General features: G+C 41.3%; 1 protein-coding gene across 1 annotated transcript; it reads left to right on the top strand.

The window, feature by feature from the left end:
- The first annotated feature begins 1,300 nt into the window (after positions 1-1,300).
- rs1a (retinoschisin 1a) lies at positions 1,301-15,583 on the top strand. Its single transcript, XM_085805177.1, has 6 exons — positions 1,301-1,400; positions 3,851-3,980; positions 11,465-11,606; positions 12,318-12,513; positions 14,559-14,713; positions 15,124-15,583. The coding sequence occupies exons 2-5, from the start codon at positions 3,953-3,955 to the stop codon at positions 14,709-14,711; spliced, it is 519 nt and encodes a 172-aa protein (XP_085661303.1). The 5' UTR covers positions 1,301-1,400; positions 3,851-3,952; the 3' UTR covers positions 14,712-14,713; positions 15,124-15,583.
- The last annotated feature ends 5,609 nt before the right edge of the window (positions 15,584-21,192 follow it).

The following is a 21,192-nucleotide window of genomic DNA, read 5'->3' as shown; positions in this document are numbered from 1 at the left end:
TTTTCCACTTGTGACCTGGTATTTACCAGTGCGTTGTGTTCATGTGCTTTTGTTGTTGTACAGAGAAAATAAAGATGGTGGACACACAGATTCAGACTTGTTACTTGGGTAAAACCATAGATATACAGGTGCAGCATCTACATGGGGTAAAACCATCTTGGATCGCCTAGTTCATCTCTTACAGCAAGAAGATGAATTATCAAAACTCAAACGGTAAATATTAATATTCATGGAGATGTAGCTCTGGCTATTTGGCTTTTTAAAAGTGTTTTTACTGTACATGCAGGCATACATAAAGTGAATAGCTGCTAACTGTTTTCTAAAGGCTTGCCTTGCTTACCATTAACCAATCTTGCGATGCTCGCCACCATGTTGGAAAGGTCAAAGGTTATTCTCATCTCGGCAACTCGGGCATCAAAATATTGTACGAGTTGCCCAGTGGAAAATACCACATGAGAGGGTGTTCATCTGCACTTTTCATGTCGTCTTTTGGTATTTACCATAATTACCATAGCACATGAAGGCAGCATAAGGGCTGGGAGAAGTTTCAGAGTCCTCCGTGGCTTCTCTGAGTTACAGGGGGTCTCGGCGTAGCAGTGCATGTCCATATAACGGTTGAGAACGGAGCTCACTTTTCTTCGTCCAAAAAGACACACCAAAAAACATCCAAATACCTCCATGCTGCTCGTATGTAATGTCCGTCTTGTATTGAAGCCCCGAAATGCGAAATTGTCCCGAAAAAAATTAAATAAGTCTATGTTTCAAGCTTGTTTGCAACGGCATCAGTTTGTTGATGGGGGGTTTACTGATTAATGAAAAACAGACTTTTGAACCAAATAATCGATTTTCATGAATAGAGAACAGGAGAAGTTACACAATGTCCCTTTAAAACAATTTTTTTTTTTTTAAATGTTATGTATTTATTTATTTACATTTTTATCTGTTTGTTTTTTTTAGATGATCAACGTGATGATTTAATCAACTGAACAGGAGGAGAAAACGACACCGACCTTCTGGCCGATCACATGGATCACAGCGCCCAGCAGAGACCCTCTGTCACACACACACACACACACACACACACACACACTCTGGCCTTATGTTTGTGTTTTTATTTCCTGCGGTGTGTGTGTGTGTGTGTGTGTGTGTGTGTGTCGGGGGCTTTGGGCTTGGGGCTTTAGAGGTGAGGCCATTAGTCCTGTGGATTACTGTAATCCAGCCTCTCTCTTTCTGTCTCTCTCTCTCCGTGTCACTTGCAGCTCGGTCTCGGTTTGAAGCAGGTTACCACGACGACGACCACGACCACGACCACGACGATCGACATGCAGCGTTTCCCTCCGACCCTGCTGCTGCTGCTGCTCCTCGGAGCCGACGGTACGAACTGCACCTTTTTTTAAAATGTAATTCAAGTTTTTATTTCTGTTATCCAGGGTATCCGCGGGGTCTTAAAAAGTCTAGAATTTGAAAATCTAAATTTTAGGCCTTAAAATGTCTTAAGTTTGTTGAATTATTGTGTTCAAGTCTTAAATAATTTTAGACAGGTCTTAAACCTGGAACCTTCACTGCAAAAACTCAACATCTTTCCAAGAATATTTGTCTTATTTCTTGTCAAAATGTCTCATTTCTGGTCAAAACTAATCTCTTTCCACTTAAAATAAGACTCATCACCTAAAAATGAACTTGTTTTTAGATCATTTTCACTTGTTTCAAACTAATTTTCACTTGAAATAAGTAGAAAAATCTGCCAGTAAAAGCAGGTGTTTTTGTGCTTGTAATAAGAAAGAAAAACTTGCTCCACTATCAGATTATTTTAAGTGAAAATATGCTTGAAAGACATAAGAGTCTTATTTTAAGTATAATGAGATTTGTTTGACTACAAATAAGACAAATATTCTCTGTAAGATTTTGAGTTTTTGCAGTGTTGAACCGGGAAAATAGTTGACTTTAGGCCGCGTGCTCCTTGGGAAAAATGTTCTGGTAGAGCCCTCGCTACCGCAAAATGCTCAATAAAATGCTCCTGCAACACTTCATCTCAACTACAAACAAGCCTAACACGCAACTTTCTAATTCTGTGACTCTGCATTTCTTTTGTACGTTTTTTATTTGTCATGATAGGTCTTAAATTTCATCCATAATGGTCTTTAAAAGGTCTTAAAAAGTTTTAAATTTGAGCTGGTGAAACCTGCAGAGACCCTGTTATCTCTGGTGTTTGACAGTAGAACATTTTACGTTGTGAGACATCGTATGCACATTACTGTACATGTAGCATCAGTGGCATAGCAAAACAAGAATAAAATAAAATAAAAAGTACCATGTAAATGATGTAGAGGGGACATATTGATGCATTTACATAGCTGGAGAACATATACATGTACATACAACATGTTGGAAACACTCAGGAAAAGGTATTCAAGCTGTAAAAACTCACCTTTCCAAGAATATTTGTCTTATTTCTTGTCAAAATGTCTCAATTTTAATCAAAACTAATCTCTTTCCACTTAAAATAAGACTCATCACCTTAAAAATTTACTTGTTTTTAGATCATTTTCACTTGTTTCAAACAAATTTTCACTTGAAATAAGTAGAATAATCTGCCAGTGAAAGTTTTTTGTGCTTTGTACTTATTTCAAGTGAAAATCTGCTTGAAAGAAGTAAAAAGTGTCTAAAAACAAGCTGCTTTTTATGTGATGGGTCTTATTTTTAGTATAATTAGATTTGTTTTGACTAGAAATGACATTTTGACTAGACATAAGACAAATATTCTTGGTAAGATTTTGAGTTTTTGCAGTGCAATAGCTGTACTGTAGGTTCATCAGTCAATGTGATGTGAGTCCAAAACAAGTCCCAGACTGGAGCCTTGATCTTATTCCTGTTATTCATCTTGTCGAGCAGAACTTCATATATGAAGCTGTTTTAACCATAATGTTTATCCACTCTCTTAGTCCCAGGGGGTTCACTGTACTGTAGGTGTTTTCCACAGTTTAAGTATTGCCGAACTGCACCTTTAAACCTTTAATCTGGTGAATTCAATTTATCTGTCTCTCTCAGGATCTTTAGGTTTATTTATTTATTAGATGTGTGTTTAAATGTGATGCTCTGACCACTGACCCTCACTCTCTCTCTCCTCCGTTTTATTCTCCTTTGGACAGTTTTCACCGGCGTCTCTGCTCAAGAGGTACGAAGAACAAACTGCAGACCATCGTTTCTGTTCTTAGTTTAGTTTTTAGTTTTAGTTTAATACGTTTATTTGTATCAGGGACAATGTACAAAATAACATTAGTCTCGAAATGAGAAGATGATAATGCCTTGTACCAGATTTAGCTTACTGGCCACACTGCAAAAACTCAACATCTTTCCAAGAATATTTGTCTTATTTCTTGTCAAAATGTCTCATTTCTAGTCAAAACTAAGTAAAATAAGACTCATCAACTAAAAATTAACTTGTTTTTAGATCATTTTCACTTGTTTCAAACACATTTTCACTTGAAATAAGTAGAAAAATCTGCCAGTGAAAGCAAGTTTTTTGTGTGCTTGTAATAAGGAAGAAAAACTTGCCCCACTATCAGATTATTTTAAGTGAAAATATACTTGAAAGAAGGAAAAAGTGTCTAGAAACAAGCTACTTGAGTCTTATTTTAAGTATAATGAGATTTGTTTTGACTAGAAATGACATTTTGACTAGAAATAAGACAAATATTCTTGGCAAGATATTTGATTTTTTGCAGTGTACTTTCCATCCGTTCTTGATTCGTAACTGTAGTTCAGGCTGAGAACATGAGTCAATATATTTCTGTGTTTCTGTATGTGATGATGATGATGTGATGATGATGTCGTGTTGTCATGGCGACAGGAGGCGGCCGTGTCCGAGGCCTGGACCAGGAGGTCGTGTAAATGCGACTGTGAAGGGGGAGAAGCTCCGACCGAGTTCTCCTCCATCGCCTCGGGCTCCTCCATGGTGCGAGGGGTCGACTGCATGCCGGGTAAACACACACACACACACACACACACACACACACACAAAACAAAGAGGAGGGGGCAGGGCCGGCCATAGGATTTTGGTGGCCCCCTAAACAAGATTTTTGTTTGTGGCCTACACTGCAAAAACTCAAACTCTTACCACTAATATTTGTCTTATTTTTAGTCAAAATGTCTCATTTCTAGTCAAAACAAATCTCATTCTACTTAAAATAAGACTCATCATATTAAAAGCAGCTTGTTTTTAGACACTTTTTACTTCTTTCAAGCAGATTTTCACTTGAAATAAGTAGAAAAATCTGATAGTGGAGCAAGTTTTTCTTTCTTATTACAAGCACAAAAAACTTTCTGTCACTGGCAGATTTTTCTACTTATTTCAAGTGAAAATTAGTTTGAAACAAGTGAAAATGATCTAAAAACAAGTTAATTTTTAATGTGATGAGTCTTATTTATTACTTTTGGCTAGAAATGAGACATTTTGACAAGAAATAAGAGAAATATTCTTGGAAAGACTTTGAGTTTTTGCAGTGTACACTAAGCGCAAACACCAAATCACTGGTTAAAACTGAATACAGACGTGTTTATCCCTCTGAGGTTTGAGGCCATTTTCTCCACTTTTACATATTTTCTTAAATGTATCTTTTTAAGATACTTGCAGATGTAACAATACTCAAGTGTTTTATGTCTAAATATTAGAACCTCCGCTGTAAGCACACTGAGGCCAGTTTGTCCTAGAACACTGTAGAAAGAAATAATTTAGGACAAATGCTGGAAATTTGAGGTCTGCTTTTTGAAAAATGTCAAATCCCTTGTGAAAACACTCCTGCAGTCATGAGAATGAACTGTTTTGGTGCTTGAAATAGGATATGAATACAGTAATAGATAAGTGTAGAAAACAAGTCTAAAATGACATTTTGTAAAATCGCTTTTTGAGCACAAATGTTGTCATTCTGCCGTTCTATTTTCACCAAATGTCTCAAATGTGAGATAAAAGAAGCTGAATATTGACTTCACATTACATATAAAGCTCATAGCTGCACGTGCAGACCTCAGGATGTTTAAATGACTTGATGAACCCCGGTACCTTTCTGATCATGTGGCCCCCCATCTAACGGCTGTGGCCCTAAACAACCACATAGAGGGTTTATGCCAGGGACCGGCCCTGGGAGGGGGATCTGTGTGTGTGTGTGTGCACGTACATGCATGAGTGCATTAGACTCCAGATTTGACGCCACAGGGAGCAACATGCTCCACTGACTGCACCTCCTCGGGGAAGGGGCTGCAGATGGAGAGAAGACGGAAAGAAACAAGAAACAAGTTCTGCAGCTTCAAACCCAGAAGACGCTTTTTAATCTCAGATAAAAAAAAATTAAAATAAAAAAAACTTTCACTTCCTTCGTCCCAGGATTTAACTCTCCACCAGAATCTCCTCTTCTCCTCTTCAAGTCGTGGAGATCAAACTGAAACGGTCTGAGGCTGTGAAGCAGTGGACGAGTTTTCCTTCAAATCACCTGCACTGCAAAAACTCAAACTCTTACCAAGAACATTTGTCTTATTTCTAGTCAAAACAAATCTCATTATACCTAAAATAAGACTCATCACATAAAAAGTAGCTTGTTTTTAGACACTTTTTACTTCTTTCAAGCAGATTTTCACTTGAAATAAGTAGAAAAATCTGATTGTGGAGCAAGTTTTTCTTCCTTATTACAAGCACAGCAGATTTTTCTACTTATTTCAAGTGAAAATGAACTAAAAACAAGTTAATTTTTAGGTGATGAGTCTTATTTTAAGTGGAAAGAGATTCGTATTGAGTAGAAATGAGACATTTTGACAAGAAATAAGACAAATATTGTTGGAAAGATTTGGGGTTTTTGCAGTGTGGCAACAGGAGGAATGAGGAGAGGAGAGAGACCTCAGCAGATAATCATCATCACCGTCTCAGATTACAGAGCTGGTAATAGACGGCAGCGAGCTCACAGTCACACAGACTCTGATTATCATCCAACGAGGACGAGGAGATGACTGACACCGTCTCACTTCAGTCTTTACACTGCAAAAATCTAAATCTTTCCAAGAATATTTGTCTTATTTCTTGTCAAAATGTCTCATTTCTAGTCAAAACTAATCTCTTTCCACTTAAAATAAGACTCATCACCTAAAAATTAACTTGTTTTTAGATCATTTTCACTTGTTTCAAACTAATTTTCACTTGAAATAAGTAAAAAAAATCTGCCAGTGAAAGCAGGTTTTTTGTGCTTGTAATAAGAAAGAAAAACTTGCTCCACTATCAGATTTTTCTACTTATTTCAAGTGAAAATCTGCTTGAAAGAAGTAAAAAGTGTCTAAAAACAAGCTGCTTTTTATGTGACGAGTCTTATTGTAAGTAGAATCAGATTGTTTTGACTAGAAATGACATTTTGACTAGAAATAAGACAAATATTCTTGGTTTTTGCAGTATAGTTGTAGAGACAGAGACACCAGAGCTGCTCCCATTACACACACACGTTATGCAAACACTTATCTGCTGACTGACTCACACAGACGCTGCTGAGTGTGTGTGTGTGTGTGTGTGTGTGTGTGTGTGTGCGTTGTAATACTGGGATTAGACAGGATGTGACCTGGGCCAGAGCGGCTTTACGCAGGAGTAACAAACAAAAGCGCAGCAGCTTCGTCTTCGTCTTCTGCTGCTGCTGCTGAGGCAAAAAACACAAACTCCCTCATGAGCATCTTCGTCTTCTGAGTTCACTAAGTTCAAGACCAAAGTGTTGTTGTGTTTTTAAAGAGGGAGGGGGGAGGGGGAGATGGAGGGGGAGATGGGGGGAGGAGGGGTGGAGGGGGGGGCAGATTGACAGATCAGATGAGATCAAAACGTGAGAGCAACAACACAGAGTTAAATCTGTGGAGAGGAGACGACCATCTGTCCTCCTGCTGCTCTAATGGACACCACCACTGATCTGTCGCCACGGAGATTTAACCTGCTGCTGCTGCTGTTAGGATGGAGAGATGGAGGGGGGGGAGAGGAGGGGGAAAGGAAGAGGAGAGGGTGAAGAGGAGGAGAGGAGGAGGAGAAGAGGAGGAAGAGGAGAGGAGGTAGGGAGGAGGAAGAGAGGAGAGGAAAGGAGGAAGAGGAGAGGAGGTAGGGAGGAGGAAGAGAGGAGGAAGAGGAGAGGAGGGGAAGAGGAGGAGGAGGAGAGGGTGAGGAGGGAGGGAGGAAGAGGAGAGGAGGATTGGGAGAGGAGGAAGAGAGGAGGGGGAGGAGAGGAGGGGGAGAGGAGGAGGAGAGGAGGAAGAGGAGAGGAGGGGGAGAGGAAGAGGAGAGGGTGAAGAGGAGGAGAGGAGGAGGAGGAGAGGAGGGGGGGAGGAGAGGAGGGGGAGAAAATGGGGAGAGGAGGAGAGGGGGGTGAGGATAGAGGAGAGGAGGGGGAGAGGAGGAGGAGGAGAGGAGGAAGAGGAGGGGAAGAGGAGGAGAGGAGGTAGGGAGGAGGAGAGGAGGAGGAGGAGGAGAGGAGAGGAGGAAGAGGAGGAGGAGGAAGAGGAGGAGGAGGAGAGGAGGAGGAGGAGGAAGAGGAGGGGAAGAGGAGGAGGAAGAGAGGAGGTAGGGAGGAAGAGGAGAGGAGGAGGTAAGGAGGAAGAGGAGAGGAGGAAGAGAGGAGGAGGAAGAGAGGAGGGAGGAGAGGAGGTAGGGAGGAGGAAGAGGAGGAGGGGAAGAGGAGGAGGAGAAGAGGGGGAGAAAAGGGGGAGAGGAGAGGAGGAGGAGGAGAGGGTGAGGAGGAAGAGAGGAGGGGGAGAGGAAGAGGAGAGGAGGAAGAGAGGAGGAAGAGGAGAGGAGGGGAAGAGGAGGAGGAGAGGGTGGAGAGGAGGAAGAGGAGAGGAGGTAGGAGAGGAGGAAGAGAGGAGGGAGGAGAGGAGGGGGAGAGGAGGGGGAAAGGAGGGAGGGAGGGAGGAGGAGGAGAGGAGGTAGGGAGGAGGAAGAGAGGAGGGGGAGAGGAAGAGGAGAGGGTGAAGAGGAGGAGAGGAGGAAGAGAGGAGGAGGAGAGAAGGGAGGGAGGAAGAGGAGAGGAGGAAGAGAGGAGGGAGGAGAGGAGGGGAAGAGGAGGAGGAGAAGAGGGAGGGAGAAGGATGGAGAGTTCAGGATTTCAATTTCAAATCTTTATTGTCATAAATACTGAAGACAGCGTCACACAGTACAATGAAATTCTTACTCCATGATGATTCCTCCGGCAGCATTAAAAAGCATTGAAGCGACCCACAGAGACGTTCGCCACAGTGGGCGCCATCTTGGTTTTCCAGAGCAGCTCAGAGGAGCCGGTCCCAGTGGTCCGGTTCTGACCGTGTGGTTCTGACCGTGTGGTTCTGACCGTGAGGTTCTGACTGTTTCAGTTTCAGTTTATTTTATTTCTATAACACTTTTCGCAGACAAGTGTCACAAAGTGCTTTACACAGAGAGTCAGAAAACAGTTGTGTGTCCACAAAATGGACACATGAATAGAGACACTTTATACAAGAGCACAGTCACAAAATAAAGGAAACATTCCAAGAACAACAAGATGCAAGTAGACATTAGTCAAATGCTTTTCTGAAAAGATGAGTTTTGAGTTGTTTTCTGAAAGTGTCAATGGAGCTAACAGACCGTAGGGGTGCAGGAAGAGAGGTCCAGAGTTTGGGCGCTACTGCTTCGAATGCTCTATCTTAAAATATTTGGTAACACTTTACAATAAGGGTCCCTTCATTAACGTTAGTTAGTACATAATTAAGCATTAATATATAAACTAATGTGTTAACTAACGCTGAGTAATGCATACATAATGATAACTAATTACATTACTCAACTTTGAATTGATTAACTAACTTTGAGTAGTAAACATTAATTAACTGCTTAGTAATAGGTTACATTAATTAATGTCTTTCCTAACCTTAAGTAATACATAATAATGATTGTTAATATATCTTAAAAAAGTTAATTAATGCTTAATAATGTACTAACTAACGTTAATTAAGGGACCCAAAGGAACAACAAGGAGTTAGGGCTGTTCGATTTTGCCAAAAAATAAAATCTCGATTTTCTTCTCTGAAAAATCGATTTCCGATTACGATTACAATTTGTTAAATGACAAACTATTTTGTGTGCTGTTTGTGTCTTTTTAAATGGACCTAATGGACCGTGAGAGCTGTAACTGTGTAGTGGAAAAGGGCCGTTGGTCTTTTTGGCAACAAAATCCTCGCTGGTCTTAGTAGCAAAATGCCGACATGCTTGTTTCCAGTGTGCGGGGACTGGAGAGCAGTGGGAGAGTGTGATGGGAGGAAGGAGGCAGCAGTCATTACCATAGTTCAGCACAGCCCAGATTCATGAACGGGGGCTTTACCGTAATTACCCTAGTTAGAGTAAAAAAACGATTTTTACGATTCCAAATAATCGCAATTACGATTTAAAATCGATTAATCGAACAGCCCTACAAGGAGTTTTGTAAAAGCGAAGTGTTTCCTCACTACATTTATGAGCCTCCACACCGTGAAATTCTTTGACCGGTGCAAGACAGACTCATGTTTTCATTCATCAAGAATTAAAGTCAGAGGTTGGAAGACGATCACATACCGTCGTAGTTCCCACCATAAACGGAGATTCATACGGCGGCGTTATTCTCATGACTCGCCACGAAACCAAAAGTAAAGAAACTAATAATAACAAAAATAATAACAAAATAACCATAGAGACAAAACCATAGATTTATCTAAAATGGACCATTAAAGTTGTACAGAAATGGCCGTTTGTCCTGTTTGTCGCGCCGAGTTGTCACGAGCTGCAACACGAGTTTACCCGAGTAAGGAAAACGAATTTGATTGGTCGTTTTCGAGCGGGCGGGATATTCAAAGCTTGGGACGAGACCGAGCTCCGTGTGTGTGTGCGTGTCTCAGACGTTTGATTGACGGATTACGGATCCAATATCAGTGGCTGGTGAATCGTGTACAGGCTGACGTATAATCCGTGCGCCTGCGTTATCCAATGCGAAAAAAAAAATACACACTTTCATCCTGGATTTACTCAAAAATAGAATTTTGCACAAAGTTTGGCCTACATCGTCTGAAAGATGAGTTATCACATTAATTTTATGATCCAGAGTGGGCTCAAATTCAGTTTTCTTTTCTGTACACCTTTAACAAGTGGTAACGGAGATTCATCCACATTAATATCAGACTTTTTTATTGTCGCTGGAGAAACTCCTCGTTGTCCCTTTAAGTGGAAAAAACATGATTTGGTCAGTTGTTGTTTGACGTGGGTGTCGAATGATGTTGATGAGTCAAAAACTACACCTAGGTTCCTTCCGTAGGTTGGATTTTAGCGCAGACATCCTTCTCTGGCCCAAAGACTAAAACCTCAGTCATATCAGCGACCGTGTGGTTCTGTTCCATAGATATAGAAACGTAGATGCCGCGTTCCATGCTGCCGAACAGCGCCACCATGCATCTGCTGGCCGCCATGTTGTGCAGGACTGAAGTTCTAAAGGACTGCCGTTCTAAACGCTGTAACCATGGTTGTAACCCCAGATTCTGATTAAATCTACTCACAGGCGTCATTTACGCTGGGGACGTTAACTACATTACTACATGATCCTAGTCTAGAAGCAGCTGAAACACTGAGCACGGTGCAGAGCTTCCTACACGCCACCGGAGCCAACTCACAACAATGTAGCTTCAATTAAGTAGTTCACTTCTCTGACTCTTTCTGTCATCTCCCGCTTTGCACAAAGAGGGATTTCAAGACGCACCACAGTGATATGCTTAATGTCTGGGTGCAACAAAGTCCCTGTTAACAAAATCAACATCTAATCTGTCCCTTCAAATTAAAGTTAGTGACTGTTTGGAGCAGCAGCTGACAGTGACAGTTTCCTCATCACTAAACCTGAGCCACCACCCGATCCTTCCTCACTCACGTCGTGACGACGGGACAAAGTCTCTTATTGTATATTCTGTGTTTTTCCTCTCTTTAACCGTCTCGTTTGAGTTTTTGCCGGTCAACCTGCATCTGGTGAATCTGCTGTTTCTCTCGCGCTTTGCTCACTCAGTCACTCTCGATCCGCATATAAATGAATATTATATAAAAAATAAAAAGGAAAACACACAGACGCGCAAATTGAAATGACCTACTGTAGTGTAGTCTGACAATTCAGTGACCTAGAGCTGTAGATCTGTAGATATCCCCAAAGAAATTTAAATCAAACGCAACTGGACTCAGTTATTTTGTCTAGGAAGACGTTTCACCTCTAAAAGGCTTCATCAGTTCATGTACGCATGAAGCCTCTTGGACCTGGACAAATGAGAATATTCACAGGCTTAGACGTTCTGTGTCCTGCACAATATGGCGGCCCCACTGACGTATCGCCAGATATAGAACGCGGCATCTACGTTTCTATATCTATTGATCTGACCGTGTGGTTCTGACCCTGTGGTTCTGACCGTGTGGTTGTGTGTGGTTGTGTGTGTTCTGCTGCAGAGTGTCCGTACCACAAGCCTCTGGGCTTCGAGGCCGGCTCGGTGAGTCCGGACCAGATCACCTGCTCCAACCAGGACCAGTACGCCGGCTGGTTCTCCTCCTGGGTCCCCAGCAAGGCCCGGCTCAACGCCCAGGGCTTCGGGTAGGTACCGGTCCAGTTCCAGCTCCCATGATGATCCAAGTCCCCGCATCGCCACGGCAACGATGAATGGCAGCGGATTGAAGTTCTGCTGCTTAGGCTGTTTCCATCCCTCAAAGCCACAGACAGCGTCAGATGGAGACTCAAACATGCAGCCAGAAGTTTATTTACTTGAAGCAAGTCCAGAGTTGATATTCCTGTGTTTATGACACAAACGGTAGCTTCCCACTGCACCTGAACACACCGAGCGTCAACTTGGGTCTCGACTCCGCCAGACTTTGAATTAGATCTAGTTTTACAAACATGTCGGCTTGTTGAAGTAAATAAACTTCTGGTGCATGTTTGAGTGTCTTTTCCTGCACTTTGACGGGCTGGAAAAAATTATATTATAGTGAACAATGGAACTGTGTATTTTTTTTCAGGTAAAACCTCTTTTAGGCCGCGAAAATAGGCCGTTTCTTTGGGTCTGTTCACAACAATGTATGTTGTAAATCTCTGGGCAGGGCTATTATGGGCTGGCATTGCTAACGGGAGGAGTGCAGAGAGTCTTCTACTGCAATTAAAGTACTTAGGGGCTATTTGTAGATCATACAACCCCACTTTAAAAAAATGATACTATCCCTTTAACTGCTTCAGTTTCAGGCTGCAGGAAACAAACATCTCTAATGTTATTGTGTGTGTGTGTGTGTGTGTGTGTGTGTGTGTGTGCTGCAGCTGTGCGTGGCTGTCTAAGTTCCAGGACAACAGCCAGTGGCTGCAGATCGACCTGACGGAGGTGAAGGTGGTGTCGGGGATCCTGACCCAGGGCCGCTGCGACGCCGACGAGTGGATCACCAAGTACAGCGTCCAGTACCGCACCGACGACACGCTCAACTGGATCTACTACAAAGACCAGAGCGGCAACAACCGGGTCAGTCCCCCTCAGACCGGACCGGACCGGACCGGACCGGATTGGACCGAACCGGATCGGACCGAACCGGACCGGACTCAGACTCAGTTTCATTATTGTGATAAAAGACAAAGCGGTTGAATGTGATGCTGCAGACTCACAAACACACGTCTGTTTGTTCCTGTTAATGTTGTTTTAGTTGATGTTTATTTAACTTTACAACACACACTAAAAGGTAAATGACAGTGTTAAAGGGATAGTTCAACATTTTGGCAAATTGGCCCCATTGCCATAATCCCTATAGTCATAGCAGTAGGTTTGTTACCTTTAATTGTCGGTGCAAGCTATTTTTAGAACGGCAGAGCAGAGCCGTGAGCTGCTCAGAGCTACGCTACGGAGGCTCATTATGGGATTTCTTGGTTTCCCTCATCAAACTCATCAAATACACAATCCAACAACTCCACAACGCTCTGGTGGACAAGTTGTGACCTGCACATTCACCACGCTATGAGATAATAACACAACGTTACCACACAGAGTTGTTTTAGAGGGAAATTCATGCAAAACCACTGATGCACGTTGCCTTCAGGGACAGTTTTTCATCAACAGTCTCTGTATTTCCCTCTAAAACAACTCTGTCTTGTAACGTTGTGTTATTATCTCATAGCGTGGTGAATGTGCAGCTCACAACTTGTCCACCAGAGCGTTGTGGAGTTGTTGGATTGTGTATTTGATGAGTTTGATGAGGGAAACCAAGAAATCCCATAATGAGCCTCCGTAGTGTAGCTCTGAGCAGCTCACGGCTCTGCTCCGCCGTTCTAAAAACAGCTTGCACCGACAATTAAAGGTAACGAACCTACTGCTATGACTATAGGGATTATGGCAATGGGCCAATTTGCCAAAAATGTTGAACTATCCCTTTAAACAGAGAAAACCTGCAACAGTAGAGACTCAGACTGAGACCACTTCAGTTCCTCTAACAGCTACAGACTTTAAAAGTGATGAATTAAATCCTAAAAACCAACGAATAGGGACTCGGTGTAGAGCTGAAGCAGGATGTGAGATGTGTTCACAGTTCTCAGAGTTTTGATTTCAGCATCTCTAGGATTTAAAATGGATATTAGTGTTTTAGAAATATTTCTGAGATGATAAAAAATAAGTTTATTATTAATGTTTAGTTCAAAGCTAAAACTGCTACAGTATCAAATAAGAACAAACCAAGATTCCCTTTGCAACAGGTGACCAGCAGGTGGCAGTATAGAAAATGTAATGTCCTTCACTTTTTTTTATATCGGTCAGAGGATCCGAGGCCTCTATGACTGTATATCATCCACATGACATCACCCTTGAACCTTTAAAGGGACAGTTCAACATTTATTCAACAACTCCACAACGCTCTGGTGGACAAGTTGTGACCTGTACATTCACCACGCTATGAGATACACTGCAAAAACTCAAAATCTTACCAAGAATATTTTGTCTTACTTCTAGTCAAAATGTAATTTCTATTCAAAACTAATATCTTTCCACTTAAAGTAAGACTCATCACATTAAAAAGTAGATTGTTTTTAGACACTTTTTACTTTTTCCAAGCAGATTTTCACTTTAAATAAGTAGAAAAATCTGACAGTGGAGCAAGTTTTTCTTTCTCATTACAAACACAAAAAACCTGCTTTGACTGGCAGATTTTTCTACTTATTTCAATTGAAAGTTTGTTTGAAACAAGTGAAAATGATCTAAAAACAAGTTGATGAGTCTTGTTTTAAGTGGAAAGAGTTTAGTTTTGACTAAAATTTAGACATTTTGACAAGAAAGAAGACAAATATTCTTGGAAAGATTTTGAGTTTTTGCAGTGTAATAACGTATGATTATGTAACATTACGACACATGAAGCCAATACTCTGAACTACTTTCTCTATTGAGATCCCTCCGCCCAGCAGCCGTGTCTGGAATGTAGTTCCGGCTGCATTTGCATCTAAAACAACCTTGTCTCGTAACGTTACATGATTATTAAAACAAATGTTAGTCTCATCCTCCTCCTCATCATCATCTCTCTCTGTCCTCAGGTTTTCTACGGGAACTCGGACCGCTCCTCGTCGGTGCAGAACCTCCTGCGGCCGCCCATCGTGGCGCGTTACATCCGCGTGCTCCCGCTGGGCTGGCACACACGCATCGCTCTGCGTCTGGAGCTGCTGCTCTGCATGAACAAATGCATGTGAACGTCTCATTGTCTCATTCACTGCAAAAAACTCAAAATCTTTCCAAGAATATTTGTCTTATTTCTAGTCAAAACAAATCTAATTATACTAAAAATCAGACTCATCACATAAAAAGCAGCTTGTTTTTTTTAGACACTTTTTACTTTTCAAGCAGATTTTCACTTGAAATAAGTAGAAGAATCTGATAGTGGAGCAAGTTTTTCTTCCTTATTACAAGAACAAAAAACTTGCTTTCACTGGCAGATTTTTCTACTTATTTCAATTGAAAATTTGTTTGAAACAAGTGAAAATGATCTAAAACAAGTTCATTTTTAGGTGACGAGTCTTATTTTAAGTGGAAAGACGTTAGTTTTGATTAAAATTGAGACATTTTGACAAGAAATAAGACAAATATTCTTGGAAAGATTTTGAGTTTTTACAGTTTTGTCTCGTCCTGTCTTCCCCCAAAACCCCTTCACCTGTCCTGCACCTGAAGCTCTGATGTCACATCCCCAGATCGGCCTCCGTCCGTGCAGCTGCTCGGATAAAAACCACACAGATATTCTGTTAAAAACCTTTAAAAAAACAAAACAAAAACAGTTTGACTTGTGTGATGTCATTAAAACAGGTGTTTGATGTGCTCAGGCTTTAATTCATTCACTGCTCTCACCTTTGTCTGTCTGTTTTAAAACCAGTCTCACACTGCGAGGCTTTAATTTGGTGAGCTCTTAATAAATAGATTGTTCCATTTAGCAATGAAATGGCATAAATTCAAAGCAATAATTAGGCGTGGGGGGGAGGGGGGAGAGGCAGCGTTGCTATGGAGGTGATGGCGTCCACACGTCTGAGACAAGACGAGCTCAGATTTAATGTGACAAACAGGAAATGTGCAGCTGTACCTCTGTCAACAATGAAATTAGTGAAAATAACGAGTTAATCCTGAGAAATAAAAACATCTGTGACCGAGGCCTGGCAGCTTAATCCTTATTATTGTTATTATAATAAACTAGTTTTATCACTAAACCCTAAAAACACGTGAACCTAAGTGTGTAGTATTAATCCGCAGCTGAAAATAGATCCCGACATGTGAACAAACGACTTGAAAACTTCAGTCTCCAGCTCTTTTAGATCATTAGATCTTCTTCTTTTTTAAAATATAAAAGCATGTGACATCCAATTTTAAAAAAGATTTTAAGAACCAGTTATTGGTAAGAAAAAAAAGTGAACTTTATTAGTTATTAACAATTAGACAAAATGTAGAATGACGTCAGACTTGTTCTGTGATCTCACTTCCTGTTTCTTTTCTTCTTTGTAAACTCTAAATCTAAAACTCTGTAATATTCAAATGTGGTTTTTATTTTGTTGTCACCTCTGGATTTTTTTTTTTGTACAAACATTTCAATTGTATTTCCCATGATGCACTGGGGGGGGGGGGACTCTTCCCTTCATTAAATTTAACTCTTGTCTCATGTCCACGTCTGTGTGTGTGTGTGAGTTTTTACAAATCAAACATACGAGCCGTTCAAAAATGTACAGTTGGCTTTTTATTATGAGACCCTATCATTTTAAAGTAGAATGGTCAGTTAGATACACTCTATTATTATTTCTATTTACACCCTGTACCAAGTGGGAAACGGCTAAAATGAAAAAAAAAGAAGAGAAAAGAAACGAGGAAAACAGATGTTTTAGGAAACACATTCATATTCGTGAACAGAACTTCTGTTTTTCTTCTGGTCCAGACGCTGCTGCTGCTGCTGTTGCTATGGTGACGGAAACAAACCCACATCAGCATCAGTCATTTACAATCATTAGCAACCATAATACTCAACATGGGGCAAAGGGGAAATAATGATAATAATAAAACAGGAACGTATTGCAGAGCGATGTCTTGATATTCTACGTGGACACTTTAAAGGGGTACGCCAACATTTTTTTTCTTGTCTTGCCTCACTCCCGAGTCCATGACCAGCAGATAGACACCATCTTTTCCACTGTGTGTGCAGTAACAAGGGAGATAGAGTCGTATCGCCCGTAATTAGCTTAGCTCAAATGCTGGAAGTGTATGGGTAGTGTTAGCCTGCCTCCACCTAAAGTCGCTAATTAGCTTAGCTCAAACACTGGAAGTGTATAGGTAGTGTTAGCCTGCCTCCTACCTAAAGTCGCTAATTAGCTTAGCTCAAACACTGGAAGTGTATGGGTAGTGTTAGCCTGCCTCCTACCCGAGCCGCAATCAGCAGTCAGAAGCTGATTTCATTTTAGCTCTAAACTCTGTAAATATATCACTTTATCCACATTTCAAACATGTTTAGGTGAGAAAGTAGCCGTTTAGATCAGCAGTGTGTCGTTAATTTGTCTAAATACCAGCTGTTTACTATTTTGTTTGGACGAATTCGGCGCTACTCAAGCTAGCCGTTGTGACCAACACACTTCCGGTTACTTTCACAAAATAAAACACCCGTTGCCCTTTACATACAGAAAACCATGACGATAGAATTTGTGCTTTTACTTTGAAATAGGAAGCTAACCTACCCTCGATGTAGCTAGCTTGAACCAAAATAAAGCGTCTTTGCTTGAACCCTCCGTTTTGACCGGGGAGCATACGTCAGTCCGACTGCCCACAAGTCCAACGGCTCATTTCTCCGACTACCCATTCTACAGTGTTGAGGTTAGGTTTAGGGTAAGGTTAAGGGTTAGGGCTACTTAAGTCGGAGAAGTGGGAGGTCGGACTGATGACGCAAAAATAAAGAAATGTATGGTCGGAGTCGGAGAAATGGGTAGTCGGACAGACGTCATGCGCCCGTTTTGACCGATCTGGTCCCGTTAGCGGCATTTGACCGCTCAAGATGCCTTACCGGAGAGTTTTGTCAGCTCTGAGACGAAGATCGGCCGCCGGTTTCCCTTTAGAGTTGCTGAAGAGTTTCTCTGATGACTTTAGGTGGAGGCAGGCTAACACTACCCATACACTTCCAGTGTTTGAGCTAAGCTAATTAGCGACTTTAGGTGGAGGTAGGCTAACACTACCCATACACTTCCAGTGTTTGAGCTAAGCTAATTAGCGACTTTAGGTGGAGGTAGGCTAATACTACCCATACACTTCCAGCGTTTGAGCTAAGCTAATTAGCGACTTTAGGTGGAGGCAGGCTAACACTACCCATACACTTCCAGTGTTTGAGCTAAGCTAATTAGCGACTTTAGGTGGAGACAGGCTAACACTACCCATACACTTCCAGTGTTTGAGCTAAGCTAATTAGCGACTTTAGGTGGAGGCAGGCTAACACTACCCATACACTTCCAGTGTTTGAGCTAAGCTAATTAGCGACTTTAGGTGGAGGTAGGCTAACACTACCCATACACTTCCAGTGTTTGAGCTAAGCTAATTAGCGACTTTAGGTGGAGGTAGGCTAACACTACCCATACACTTCCAGCGTTTGAGCTAAGCTAATTAGCGACTTTAGGTGGAGGCAGGCTAACACTACCCATACACTTCCAGCGTTTGAGCTAAGCTAATTAGCGACTTTAGGTGGAGGCAGGCTAACACTACCCATACACTTCCAGCGTTTGAGTTAAGCTAATTAGCGACTTTAGGTGGAGGCAGGCTAACACTACCCATACACTTCCAGTGTTTGAGCTAAGCTAATTAGCGACTTTAGGTGGAGGCAGGCTAACACTACCCATACACTTCCAGCGTTTGAGCTAAGCTAATTAGCGACTTTAGGTGGAGGCAGGCTAACACTACCTATACACTTCCAGTGTTTGAGCTAAGCTAATTACGGCGTTAGGCTCTATCTCCCTTGTTACTGCACGCACAGTGGAAAGGATGGTGTCTATCTGCTGGTCAGGGACTCGGGAGTGAGGCAAGACACGTAAAAAAAAAAAATGTTGGCGTATCCCTTTAACCACAGTTTCCTTCTCTGTGCTTCTTCTGACTCCGGTTTCAACCGCCCACTGATCCGACTTCTTCTTCCTCTCAACATTATTGCTTTCAATCAGCCACAAAGTCAATTGGTTCATTATTATTAGTAGTAGTTGTTGTTTTTCTTTTTCTTTTCATCCTTTTTCCACAGAAACAGAAACAAAAACAAAACTTTTCCAAAACCAGATTCTCTCTTCAGTCCAGATGTTGTGATGTCGTGTTGCACAGCTGCATCCGTCCGTCAGGATACTGGAAGAAAAAACTACGTAGTCGACTTTGTCTAGGCCACAAATAGTGTTTTAGTTCTACAGAACTCAGTTTAGTTGTGTGTTTTAAATCATCAGCAGACAACAGCTAAATGCTTCGTATGAACAACTGAGTCGAGTAAAATCATCCCTGATCGTGACTGTTGTTGTTGCAATGTCGGAAAGAAACGTCGTTGTAATGAAAAAACCAAATCATTCAGATTTACAAAAAGGCATTTACAAAAAACTCTGAGAACACATGCTTTTAAAATGTACACACACACACAAACACACGCACGCACACAGAAAATGTAAACACACGTTAAAGGACACGTCTGGTGTTATTTCATATTTGTCTCATTGTTAAAAGTTCCATTTAAAACCTTAAACCAACACATTTACTAAAGCTGAAGGATTTTATATTTCTATTCACTTCATTCATTTTACAGCAGGAGTTGGCCAGTTAACTGTTAATCAGAGTCTGTGAGTGGTTTGTATTTAAACACTCTGACATCCCATAAAGCAGCTTCAGATGAAACTGGCTGAACTGACGCATTGTTCATCAATAAAAACAGTGAAGTCGGTTGTTTTTCTGCAGAACACAAACTTTCACTTTCAAACTAAAAGTAAATTTATCTAATAACACGTTAAAACTCCTGTGAGCATATTTTAACGGTTCCACTTCTAGATTCTTGTATTTGTACTTTTACTTCAGTGAAGGCATCTTAAAGGGTAATTTCCGTTTTTTTTTTTTTTACAATCTGGACCTTATTTCTAGCATATAATCTTATCATTTCCTCCCCCAGATAACTTTGGTGTCATTACAAGAGGTTGTGATGAAATGAGCTCCAGCCGAGAGGCGCGTATATCCGTATAATGGAGTCTACAGGGCAGCAGAATGCAGCCTCTAAATAACACATTATCTGCAGAGAAACTCCTTCATTTCACCAATATTTAGTTCTGATAGGCTAGTGCTATTCCCCTCTGAGTCCGGGGTTAGCTGTTATCAACATGCGGGGTCTGTAGGTTGACCTACTGACCTCTGACCTGGATGATGTCATCTCTACGAACCGTAGCATTAGCGGTAGCAACAAGCAGCGCTGCACAGCGCTCAGAGATGACATCATGGATTGATAACAGCTAACCCCGGACTCAGAGGGGAATAGCACTAGCCTATCAGAACTAAATATTGGTGAAATGAAGGAGTTTCTCTGCAGATAATGTGTTATTTAGAGGCTGCATTCTGCTGCCCTGTAGACTCCATTATACGGATATACGCGGCTCTCGGCTGGAGCTCATTTCATCACAACCACTTGTAATGACACCAAAGTTATCTGGGTGAGGAAATGACCGTATTTCATGCTAGAAATAAGGTCCAGATTGTAAAAAAAATGGTAATTATCCTTTAACTTCCTGCCTCTCAGTCCAAACTCAGGTAACTTTGTCCATTTTATTATATGTATTGATATAAAAAGTCTAAATAATTTCCTCCAACACCTGGATCTTGTTAGATATAGTTTTTGTCTGGGTTTATTTTAGACCTCTGAGTATTTACTCAAAATAAACTCACTGATGTGTTTTTTGTTCTTTTTTTTTCATCCCAGTTTTGGACAGAGAAGGTTTTGAGGCAATAAGTTCCCTCAACAACATAAAACCAGACGTGTCCTTCATGATCTTAAAGGTTGTAGGTGAGGTAATGCTTCTCGTTGCTCTCCTGCCAGACGGTCGACCTGGTGAGAACCGGCTGTTAAGGCTGAAGAGACGAAACCAACACGGCAGCGCGAAGCTGGAAGCCACTGATCACTGATAGGAAACAGGTGAGAGGCTGAAATGACGAGGCTCATTCAGTCCATCAGTCTCACTCTGCTTCTGGTTCTGCTACGACTGGTCACTGAACCTCACATCTTGTTACGACCCCAAACAACCACTACAAACAACTCCTGTCTCTGCACTTATGTTGCCTTCCCGTGAACATACGTAGTGGTTGTTTGGGGTCGTAACATAAATTGGGGGCTCGTCCGGGATGAGCAGATTTTCTACGACATGTCTTTTTTTTTCACTTTGGGGCAAAATATCCATGAATGTTTCTTTACATTTTGATGAAACCAACAGAGAAAAGGGTCAAAGTATAACGTGATAAATGTGAAATCTGTTAATAATAACATATCAAATTGAACAAAAAAAACAAAAAAAAAAGGACATTCACCATTATTAAATATTCCTTGTGACATATTTGTATTATCAACACATAAATATCTATGCATTTCTTTGTGTCGAAACTAAAGCTCTTGCAATTACACATTAATTCTATATTACCTTATAATATTTCCATATAGCCTACATA

Source organism: Trachurus japonicus, chromosome 3, assembly GCF_045865225.1.
Source record: "Trachurus japonicus isolate A0001 chromosome 3, Traja_1.0".
In the NCBI taxonomy this organism is placed as follows: Eukaryota; Metazoa; Chordata; class Actinopteri; order Carangiformes; family Carangidae; genus Trachurus; species Trachurus japonicus.
The sequence above is the reverse complement of the archived record's forward strand: the minus strand, read 5'-3'. Positions and strand labels throughout refer to the sequence as shown.